This window comes from Nestor notabilis, unplaced genomic scaffold, assembly GCF_000696875.1.
Source record: "Nestor notabilis isolate BGI_N333 unplaced genomic scaffold, ASM69687v1 scaffold9192, whole genome shotgun sequence".
NCBI classification, from domain to species: Eukaryota; Metazoa; Chordata; class Aves; order Psittaciformes; family Psittacidae; genus Nestor; species Nestor notabilis.
The window spans coordinates 72,063-84,203 of record NW_009917873.1 but is presented as its reverse complement, the minus strand read 5'-3'; the positions used below and the strand labels follow the sequence as shown (position 1 = coordinate 84,203).

The window sequence follows — 12,141 nt, the reverse complement described above, 5'->3', positions numbered from 1 at the left end:
GGTGGGCACTGAGGATCCAGTGTTGATGCTATAATAACTTGGGGAAATACTACTTTTGCCTGGGTCAGCCTGTAGGCTAAATGTCCACTTACCTTTGGAGCAGACCTTCTAGTTCAGTTTAGCCTGAAAGAAGTCAGGTTTGTGTATTTGGACACCACTGTGCAATGCACGCCAAAGGATCTGAAGTGTGGACAACTGCGGAGGCTTGCTTCAGAAGCCCTCACCTAATCTGAACTAAAAGTCTGTGTAGATGCATGCGTTGTCTGGCTGCTGGAGTTGGAAGTGTGTGAGATGGAATTTGGGAACCCACAGTCCGTTCCTCTTTCTACCACCTATGGTATTCACATAGGATTAATCCTATTTCTGTGTGGAAATGAGTGTATTTTTCTGGTAGCTGAAGTGGTAGAAATCTGTGCTTTTGAACTGAAAGTCACAGGTAAGTGCAAACTGATAAGCTTTGACTTTGTGGTGGAAATGTTATGGTTTCCATTTCTTTCTAAAATGTAAGAAATCAGATATTCAAAATGTTTACCAAGTAAATATATCACCTGGGATAGCAGATGCTCAAAAGTCAGAAAGTGTCAGATAGAGATTACCTCTGTGACTGTAACATGGCCCTGTAGTAGTCACGAACTCTTCCACATGAGCTCCTTTCCTTATTCAAAATATAAATTGCTAGTAAACCAGATCTGAAGTGACCTGGAGAAAAAAATATAATGAAAATATGTCATAGTGATGATCAATTTGCTTTCATTTTGAGATACTTTGGGCCTGATTTATAGCCATGCTGAATATTTACGGTAGCAGCCAAAGTTACATTTTCAAAGCACAGTTCGAGTTAAAGTTCTGTTAAAAGTACTGACTGAAAAACTAGGCACTGAAGTGTCTGAAATTTGGCATCCAAAGTTAGTGGGCATTTATTTTACCCTTTGGACTTTCATCATTGCATGCCAGCCACCCACCTTTAGAACAGGAATGGGAATACTGATCTTGCAAAGTTTACATTTATTGTATACAGTCTTCCCACGCTATGGACAGATCTGCATAAACATGTCTATGGGGAAATGTAAGGGTTTTGTATTCAGTGTAGGATGCAGATGGTAAGCATTTAATGGGTCATAGGATGAGGGTAAAAACTGGGCAATTGTCCATTTACTGAATGAATCAGAAATCCTGCTGGGGAAAATGGAATAAAGCAGCCGAAAGAATATTATTGGAAGTAGGTATATATAAAGGCTAAACCAAAAGTTGCATGGCTTTCAAATCTGAACTGCTGCATAGTTTGGTTTTACATAGCTGTATTTAAAGCTTTGGGAGGATTTGATGTGATACAAGTCTGCAAAACTATTGGTGCTTTGTAATCTGCATTTTGGTGCGCTGTGAGGCAAGCGTAAGGATTGCATTGGTAAGAGAAGAGAGGGAATGCAGGGTGGTATGTGAGCATTGTGATGATGTCTTTTATGTTTCCAATTACACATATGTTTGTGCAGTTTTTGGGAGGAGCAGTTTAAAAATACCCACTGGTGGTTTTGGAGTCACTTACAAGGAAGGCTTTCAGAACAAGATTGTGCTGCTTCAGACATTTAGTTGTGTGTTCAAAACACATCACAAATTGATGTCTCTGGAAGTTCTGCTGTGGGGCTGGTCTAAAGGTGTTCTCTTTGCATGGTTTATATGAGGATTTTCCATGTTCCTAAGCCTGCAGGCTCATCCTGAGTTTTGAAATTCAAGATTTGTTGTTTTGCTTGTGTCTGCTCCTGTAGAGATGATAGTACAGATCAGAAAAGCCAAGCACTTCTACCCTTTGCCATGGTATCAGAAGGACCCACGTGATGAGTTTTCTTCTTCCCTGGGTCTTGCTAGCTTGCTTTGAGGGCTCATGTGAAAAAGGGCATTATGAGACATCAGTTGATAAAGCAGCCAAATAATTGATGTCTGGACATTGCTGGTTTTACTGAATGCTAACTTGTCTGCTTATGGACAGGTCTTCACGCCCATTTCTGCCCTCTGTCTCTTAACCTCAGCTTTATTGCATATCCGTCCCAGGTTTTTTGCTTTTCCTCCCCCTTCTAAGTCTGTCTAGGGTGCACAAATATGCTCTGTGATATACATAGACTAATTTCTGCAATAACTATCCAAAACAAATGTTGATAGTGAATGCATAGTTAATTATTTTGGCTTTAATTTTTTCTTTCTTGACCTCTTTTTTAAAAAACATTATTAGTTACTTTCCATTTCAGTGGTTCATTAAACTTGACTTTTTTGTATGAGACCTTCCCACTAAATCCACTCATCTTGAGTTACAAACCTGGCTTTGTTTCATTTGCATCATTGCTCATAAAGGAGAGAAAACAGGTCAAGTTATGCCCTGAAAGAATATTGCCTCATTTATTTAGGATTTTTCAAACACAGTTAAAAGCATAATGGAAATGTGGGAGAAAGATAATGGATAGCAAAGTGTACATGATGGTTTAGTTTAGGGAACTGCTCCTGTTAAAAAGCACAGCCCTGCCTTCTGAGCTTCTTTTCCTGAGCTTCTTTCCCTGAGCTTCTTTCCCTGGTAGCACTTGCTCATGTAACTTGGCCTTATGGAAGGTTTTAGGGTGGTTTAGAACAAGGGAAACTATCCTTGGATTTGCAAATGGGGAATCTATGTTATGGTTACAAAGATGAGACTTCTGTAGGTGGTTGGTGTTATTTAGCTTCTACTTTAAATATAACCATGTTTGTATACTCTCACCCTTACCTGTTATTGCCTGAAACTTGGCTGAAAAATGCTGAAGGAATGGACTAGCTGAATTGTAGTACTGGAGGTGTGCACCGTGTTGCTGCAACCATTAGTGTCTGCTGTTATGAGCATGTCAGTATTGTCATTGTACCCTGTGGTATTAAGATTAAGTATACATTTCAGCTAAGCGATATCGAACAGGCATAAATACTGTTGTGCTAAGGGCTAGCCAAGCATGTGCAAGCTTCTTGTACTGAAGCGCTTATGACCTGAAGCGGTGGTCCCCAAGCTGTTACTTGCAATGACATGGGATGCTGCTATTAGACACAGAAAATTGTTGGGCAGTTTTCTATGGAAGATAAAAATCCATGGAGGGGGGAGATTTTCTTTTCTAAATAAAGGAATTCATCTGGCTTTTTGTAGCTTAAGCCAGTTTGGGTAGTGGTTGCTGTATTTGAGAAAGTTATTTCTTTATCATGCCCTTACTGTTAAATTTTTTTTTAGGCTACAGAGTGGTTCTTTTACTGACTGGTTGGGTGGGTTTTTTTGGGTTTATTTGTTTATTTTTATTTGTAAATCTGTTTTTGCTTTCAGTGCCCTAATATCTTTAAATATTTAGCATACAGGAGATTTTCTGTCTTCTAGAATAAATGGCCTGAAGGGAGGAGGAATTTCTGAAACTATTGTACTTGAAAGTGCAAGCAAGCTGCTTATCTGATTATGTACCACCGAAGTGCACTTCATTGAACTCTGCGTCTGGCCACTAAAGTGATGTGCCAGTGATTAGTGTAGCTGATATTTATTTCCAAGTCATACTCACTTAAAAAAACAAACAAAAAAGGCAAACCACCAAATAAAAACCCTACTTGTATCTTCACATTACTGGGAGAGTAAAAATTATTCCATGGGTGGTAGAGTGGTTTGATATATAGAAATTTTGCAGGAAAATACTTCCTTTGTTTGTTTCCCTTGATTCATGCACAGATTGCCTCTACAGGTTTGATGTATCATTTCTTCTTAGCTGCTCAGGGGAGCAGATATCTGTGCTTTAGGGGGAGAAGGGATCCCAGGAGAAGCTCTTTGAGGCTGACATGCTGTGGTAAGAACCATGGCAGAGTCAAAGGTTCTGCAAATTGTTAATAGTGTGCAGATATTCTTATTCAATTTTATACACAAGTGTGAGAAATGTTTTTCTTTTCTCTCTTACGCAGGTCAACTTTGTAGTGTGCCAACTGTTTGCCTTGCTTGCGGCTGTTTGGTTTCGAACGTACCTTCATTCAAGCAAAACTAGCCCATTTATAAGACATGTTGTTGCAACTCTCTTGGGCCTTTATCTTGCACTTTTTTGTTTTGGATGGTAAGTTGCAATTAAATTCCATTTTGAGGGACTTGTAAATTTTCATTTCTTGTTTGCAGAGAAGCAAAGTTTTGTTATGAAGAACCTTATTACCTAATTCTGTGGGGTTTAGCTGCTGGAAATGTACAGAAATTAGCTTAAATTTTCTGATGTGGTGCACAAATTTTGAAAGATGTTCCATTTGCAAACTGGTAACTAACATATCGTCTACCTGTGGTTTTGGGAGGACGGAGTGGGTGCAGTTTGTTTAACTTGTACCAGTTTTTCTGTAAACTTGCTTGAGAAGTATTCTCTTGAGGCACAGGTGTGATGACTAAGATAATGTCTCTTAAATATTCACTGCATGAGATAACTCACTGTGTCTTTTTCTGAATATTGAATATAATCTGACTTGTGTAGGTAGAGTTGCCAGAACTGCAATGTACCTATGATGCTCCTACTTGTATAAAACACCTGGAAAGGAGCTGGCTTAGATTTGAGAGTTGTTTCTGTGTGGGTTTTTCTTTTATGTTTTAGAGGGAGGGTGTGCTGGTTTTTTTGGTTTGGTTTGTTGGGGTTTTTTTTTTTTTCTTTTTCTAAATGCAAGTTTTCTGTTTTCACATCTTGATCTTCTCACAGGGTAGCAAGCCAGAATGTTAGTAGGGCTGGTAAAGGGTATACATATATAGTAAAGTGTATACATTTAGTTTGATGAATTTATTTTTTCCTTAAAAATTAGCTTACTAAATGGCTCTCATGTCCCCAAGATGGTTTAAGATTAATTGCCAGTTTTGTTTTATTGCATTGTAAACAAAGTGCTTGCTTAGCTTTAAGTGTACAGAAGACTTATTTTTACTGACTATTGTAAGTATTACTGCACCAGGGGGACTTAAGCTGTTGTGCAGGTGGATTTACATGTGCAATTCACTTGTTTATGTAATTCCATTAACTCCCATGCATTACTTAAACTTTTGGCTGTGGTATTGTGCTTTGAGACAGCAATCTGATGTCAAAGACTTCCAGTTTTAGCACCAAATGAGGAGGATGATATGGGAGATAGGTGCTACTGTGTGTGGTTTTTGTGACAGCTGTGTAAACTGCAGAAGCACATTCTGTATCCATTCCTTTTGAAACAGAAATCATTAATTGTAAGTTTTAATTAGATAACATTAACAATATATTCATATCTGAAATTTGGGGATGGGGGACTTTGGAAAGATACAACTGCCACCCCCAACGGATATAAATAAAGATTTGTAGAAGCCTCTTATTGGCAGTATGCCCTGGAAAAGAAATCAGAGAGAGATATTATGTGATAGTAGGAATCCAGATTATTCTAGTTTGCTTTGGATCATACTTAAAGCAATTATTTTAGCAATGAATTTGTATTTTACTTGAAGTTTGGGATTTTTTTTTTCCCTTAGAATCATGGAACTAAAAGCTCTTTAAAAATGTAGATGAACATAATTTGAGATGTTAAAAGTATGCATTCTTTAAAAAAGCTGATACAAGTGATATTTGCATTTGTGTCAACTTTTTTCCTATTGCTTAAGTATGTATTATACGAGCATGTTCTTGAAGGTTTTCTTTTGTTTGGTTCCCCTCACCCCTCCCCAAGGAATCAAGTACATGTACAGGTTACTGTCCTGTGATACACCTTCAATGACTCTTCAATTGTGTTATAATGTGTTGAGTACAAGAGGGGAAACTGTTACAGAGGTTTTTTATATAGTAAGTTTATAGTAAAGGTAGATTTGTAGATCATCTCACCCATACCTAAATGTAGGTAATAGTTTGAAATCTGCAACCTTTTATTAGTCATTATGTTGTCTTCAATTTCAGTTGTGTTACTGTTCAGTCACCTTTGTAGTGCTTGTGATGGTGGGACAAAAAAGGAAGGGATAGTTCCTTGGGATAATAGCAAATAGTATAAAAGGCCTAGAATACCCTTTGTGTATAGCTAAAATTTACTATTTCATGTTGTGTGTTTCTATGCATCCCTTTTTTTAATCGTAGATCAATCGTATTGCTACTGTTAACAATTCTGAAAGACAAATATTTTCAGAGACTATAATCTTGGTATGGTACTCCACATCAACCCACACTTTTTCAGACTTTGATATATTATGTTCCTCTCTCCATTTAAGAAGCAAACCTCTTAAATTTATGGTTTATGCCATTTCACTAATGCCTGCCTTTGCCACACAGTGTTGCTACTACATGGCTGATGAAAAGAAAAAGTAAATTTTTTTTTTAATTGGCAATTGCTTATATTAAGTGTACATTTGAATTTTAGGTAGTCATATCTTAGATGAGACTAGCTAGTAGTGAAGCATGGGAGCGTGTGCAGATTGGATCTTCCATTAAAAAGTCAAGATTCTCAAGGTCAGTTAATATGCAAGTGAACTGTTCTACTTTGGTTCATTGTGTGTAGACTTTGTAGGATTTTAGCTGGATAGAACTGGGTTTTTTATTGAAAGTCTTTGAAGACATTTTCTTGTGGATAGGTGAGGAGTGAAATTAGGAAATTGTTTATAAGCTGAAAGAAAACAATATCAGTATATCAAAATAGTAGTTGCTTTTTAGGCTGGTTGTTATGGGAAAAATACCACAACTAGATTAGTGTGTCACTTGAGCACATCCAAGTATGCTACTGAGACACTTAAAGTACTGTAGTGAAAGAAAGTCAACTTACTGAAGATCAGACACTGTTCCTCAGTCACTGGTAGTGGTTTGACACCAGTGCTCTACTAGCTTACTGAATCATAGAATGTTTAAGGTTGGAAAGGACCTTAAGATCATCCAGTTCCAACCTCACCCTAGACCATGTTGCCCAAGGCTCTGTCCAGCCTGGCCTTGAACAGTGCCAGGGATGGAGCATTTACCACTTCTCTGGGCAACCTGCCCCAGTGCCTCACCACCCTCACAGTAAAGACCTTCTTCCTTATATCTAACCTGAACTTCTCTTGTTTAAGATCGAACCCATTAGTCCTTGTCCTATCACTATAGTCCCTGATGAAAGTCCCTCTCCAGTATCTTTGTAGGCCCCCTTCAGATACTGGAAGGCTGCTCTGAGGACTCCACACAGCCTTCTCTTCTCCAGGCTGAACAGCCCCAACTTTGCTTAGCCTGGCAGTAGCTATGGCATTAAGCTATGGAAAACAAATAAGGAGATGAGGTTAGAGCACCTTTGTGAAATACATCTGTGGGTTGTTGGTGTTGTAGGGTTTTTTGTTTGTGTTTTTGAGACCATTACCACCATCCCTTTGCTGATGATAGAGAACCTGGAGCAAAGAGACTGGGTGGCAGTTACCATTTTTATTGACTAGGAAATCTTCCCATATACTTATACTGTGGATACCAAGACACTGTAGGCCTTATCCAAGATACCTATTGTTGCAAACTGGTAAAAAGATGATTATGGAAATTGAACCACAAAATGCATGAAATAATCCCAAGTGGAAGTTTTATCAGACATACACTTTGTAATTTAAGGATTGTCTGTGTTTACTATATTCTTGTTTATGAGCTGGATAAATCTAGCTAAGTGTGTAGTTTTTATTCATTACTGCTCTCTGTCCTCTGCTAAAGGGGGAAGCCCTCAAGAGAGGGAGGACTGCAGGAAACCGAAGCAGAACAAAAGGGGTTTTTGGAAGCAGTGGTGGAGTTAAAATTTGAACCTCTTTAATTTCACATTAAATAAATAAATGCATGCAGTTTATTGTCACTCATGAAAATGCTGTGAGGGTTTACTGTTTGTTTTTTTTCTTTGGCTTTTTCACTCCTAGGTATGCCTTACATTTTGTTATACAAAGTGGAATTTCCTACTATATCATGATCATAATAGGAGTGGAAAATATGCACAAGTAAGTTTCCATTCTAAAAATTTTTTCTTTGCTTTTACAAGAATGCTACTGTTGAGGGTTTTTTTTGTCATTCTGCACATATGCTGTATTTCTGGTTATATCATTGTATTTCAGTAGCTGAATTATGCTAACCATGGTTTTATTTCCAGGAAACAAAATGGTTTATTTGGGTGTTTTTGCCAGCTCTTTGGAATATCTAAAACTTGTTATAATTGGTAATATCCCACTGAGACTTCTTTTGTGTTCTCAGCATTCTGATATTTTTTTTTTCATTACTTTGATACCTAATTGTAGGTGTCTCACAAATGAGTCAACTGTACAAATACAATCTGACAAGGGCCAGTGCCAGTAGAAGAAAGATGTCTGATGGAAACAAAATTTGAGATTTTTTTTTTTAGGTACTGCTTGTAAAATTACATATGTAGTCCATTATTTTAGTTATGCTTGAATGCATGATTAGATTAACTTCATCTGAATCCGTATAGAATGGCACTTGTTTCTCTTCTTCAATCATTCTTAAAATCAGGAAAGACATTTCTCTTATTACTGTATGCATATGTTTTATTATTCCACTAGTCTAGAGCTTGGAACCAAATTAGGTTCCCACTGTGATAATTCCTGCATAAATGTTTAGTAAAATAGCAAATCCTTGCTTGAATAGGTTCCTGCAGTATGTGAGGCTGCCAGGAAAGATGCTGATAAAAGTACCAGAAAGGAAAATTACTTTACAGAGGAAGTGAAAAACCAGGGTGGCCTTAGTTCATGATCTTGCCTATTAGAACACTCTGCTTCTTTATACTCTGTTACTGAATATAATTTTAGTGTCTTTTGAAATATCCCATACTGGGCTCTTATTTTCAGGATTTTCTACAGAGCCTGAGGTATTCAAACTACTGCAGATGTGAGAACTTCATTGTGTTGTATGGCTGGTTTGTATTCCGATTTCATTAGAAGTTGTTTTAAAGAACTTTTTTGCATCAATTTCTCTTCAGATATGTAACAATACAAGTTACAGCTTATGTAGCTTAACATTTTAAAAGAAATTACCAACGTAGTTAAATGCTGAAAAGGGAGGTACCAGGCAGGAATACTTGGGGTTTTATCATAACAAATTACATAGGTTTCTAAAAGGAAATCTAGCAGTGATTTACTTCCCTAATAGTGAGAGGCAGGTAAGCATGTGTCTTTAATATTCCTGCATTGGAGCAGGGGAACTCTGCAGTTCCTCATCCTCTCATTTCATGCCAGCTGGTTTAACTGCATGGCCTGACTGCATAAATGTTTGCCATACTATGCACAACTGTGTATGTATGTTCTCTGTTACTCTTAGTTACTGTGCAGTTGGGAGAGTAAAACTTAGATTTGACTACTGGGCCTATATTGCTTTGTCACAGTATGAATTAACATACCACGGGATAAAACTAGGAAGCTCTTTCAGTGGAGGAGAATGGAGTAATTTCTTACTTCAGTTTGTGGACAATACTTGGATGCTGTGTGAGGAGTTTCAGAAGCCATTTCTAATAGGTGATACAGGCAAGACTGCACAAGGTTTGCTCCCTCCATTGCCACAGTATCGCGAAAGGGGTGATGCCTCTTGGTATCCCTTTAAGCCTGTATTTTTTACTGAAGGAATGGCTGGATATCATCCTGGGCCGCTGGCTCTTAGTGGCCCTGCTTGAGCATGTGGGTTGGATCAGATGACCTCCAGAGGTCCTTCCCAAGCTCAACTGTTCCATGTCTCTATTTGATTTTGTTGCAGTTACAATTCTTTGTCCTGTACGTATGGTCATATAAGTGAGCCGCTTGAACATGGTTATGTAAAGACATTTGAGTTTGAGTAAATAAACTTTGGTTGTAACTGGTCTAGCCCCTGTGGAGGTGCCTCCTGGTCATCCCTTTCCTTAGGATTTTGGAATTTTAGTCCTCACTAAGTTCCCTTCCCCCTCCTAGCCAAAGCCAGGACAACAATGCCTCGCTCCCCTTCTCCGTTTCTTGCTGTGGCTTTGATAAACAGTGGGGCATTTGCCAAAGGAGGGGTGGAGGAACCTTGATGGTTTGGTCTTCAAAATCCCAAGATTTTGAAGAGACAAGTTATTCTTGTTCATCAGAGTGAACTAATTAATTCAGCATGTTAATCGAGGCACTTAATTTGTCAGTCAGGTGTTTAATAATGCTGAATGTCCTGACATGCTGATAGACAGGTTTGACTGCTATTTAGTCTACAGCTTAGACTGTTGTAAAACTTACGTTAGATATTGTTTGAAAGTTATGTTTTCAGTGAACTACAAAATGGATAAGGCAAACTACTCTCATCCTGAGTTATTGGCAACGTTTTGTAACCATCTTTGCTTCTTCAGAAGTGAGAACATTCATAAGCTGAAATGATTTTTGAAAATGGGAATTAGGCTGGTTTTTTTAACTTTTGCTTTTTCCAAAGGCCCTTGACCAAGGTAAATACAAGTTTGTTGTTTTGGTTCTGGGTTTTTTTTGTTTGTTTGTTTTGTTTTGTGTTTGGTTTTGTTTTTTGTCTTTTTATTGCTGTCTGCTTTTGAGTTGATCACAGGTGTCTTGGTCTATGAAGAACATACATGATGTGGATAAAGATTTTTTTTTTTTTCTTTTCTGTGAGAAAGAGAATTTGAAGCAACAATCTAAAATTAGGCATCCTCAAATCAAAAGACTGAAATAACAATATCTAACAATCTTTAAGGGCTTGGCTAAGAAATGCTATCAATTTCTAATAGTAATTCTTAGCAAATCTAGGATTGGAAGCCTGCCGCTGTAATTACAGTTCTCTGAAGGTGTGAGGGCATCTGGACAACTGTAAGCTGTCTGGTATAACTTCTCAGTTACAAATTTGTAATTTATTTATGTCACTTGAATAAAAATTCCTGGTACAAAGGTAGCTGCCAAAGGACAGTGGGCACAGCACTGAGAATACCTGGATTCAGAATTTGAGGTATTAGTAGCTGTAAACTGTTCTGCATGTGCAAACACAATTTTTCTGCATTTCTGCTATACAGTTAGTGTAAATAAGAAACTTATTTGAAGCTCAGCTAATTGAGATGAAAAATATTAAGGATGTTCTTATTCAGCCAAAGATAAATTCAAGATGGAAGAAGATGAGATCTATTGATTCCGTAGCCTTAACGCAAAGACTGAAAAAAACCTAGTATTCTAGTAGCAATTTTTGTTGTCTTAGCAGTTCTATGTTAAATGCAAAAAAATCCCAACTTAAGATTTTATAAAGTTTTTTATTAGAAAGCATTTTTTTGTGTAGATGAAAATCAGATAGACATTAAACATTATGATTTCTATAATATGCTTAGAAACCTTATCCTCCCCTTTTAAAAATAAGCACTAAGCCTAATGAGTGGTCCTATTTAGGAGCATATTTCAATAGTTATCAACTAACTGTTCCAGTAGCCAAGCTTGGATCTAGGAATGATTTGGAAATACTCAATCTTATGTGAAGAGCCATAGAAATGATTTGGGGAACCAAAACAAAGCGTTGTTAAGAACCTTACTGGGTTCTTATCAAGGAACTGCAAGACAGTGAGCTATTTAAACTGGAGATAAAGATTTAGAGAAATTCTATTTTAGCAGACAAAGCATTACAAAAGATTGAGTTAATAGTACTGAAAGCAAGAATGCTGTTTGCCTTTAGATGGAAACTCTTTTCTGCTATCAGGAATACTACTGTGGCTGTACGCAGAGGGGTGTTTCACCTCTTGTTGAATTGGTTGCTAAGTTGTTGGTCTGAATTTTTTTTGTTTGGTTGGTTTGGTTTTTTTTTTTGTGTGTGGTTTTTTATTTTTTGTTTTGTTTTTGGTTTGGTTTTTTTTTTGGGGGGGTGTGTGTGTTTGTGTTTGATTGGGTTTTTTTAGTAGCAAAGCATATGGTCTGACTGCTAGATGTCCTTCCTGGTTAGATAAAATCTTTGAGGTTTTGCTTGTGTAATGGCAGACTTTTCTTGTCTGTTATCAGAGGTGAACACTTCATCAAGAATGTAGCTTATTTTGTATGCATATGTTAAAGGGGTAAACACAGAGTTAAAATAGAACTATCACACATAAATAAGCAAAGCTCATGATCTGAAATTGGCCCCATGTTTTCATTAAAATTTCTCATGGCTCTTAATTTTGTCCTTAACTGCCAAATTTCTTCTTTATATGGTTAAATCAGATGATCTACTTGAGAAAGTCTTAATT

General features: G+C 37.3%; 1 protein-coding gene across 1 annotated transcript in view; it reads left to right on the top strand.

The window, feature by feature from the left end:
• The first annotated feature begins 291 nt into the window (after positions 1–291).
• The window catches only part of MBOAT2 (membrane bound O-acyltransferase domain containing 2), a 74,301-nt gene continuing 62,451 nt past the window's right edge, over positions 292–12,141 (top strand). The window contains exons 1-4 of the mRNA XM_010009443.1: positions 292–436; positions 3,233–3,264; positions 3,940–4,085; positions 7,853–7,930. Coding sequence (XP_010007745.1) covers positions 292–436; positions 3,233–3,264; positions 3,940–4,085; positions 7,853–7,930 — 401 coding nt within the window. The remainder of the gene's footprint in view (positions 437–3,232; positions 3,265–3,939; positions 4,086–7,852; positions 7,931–12,141) is intronic.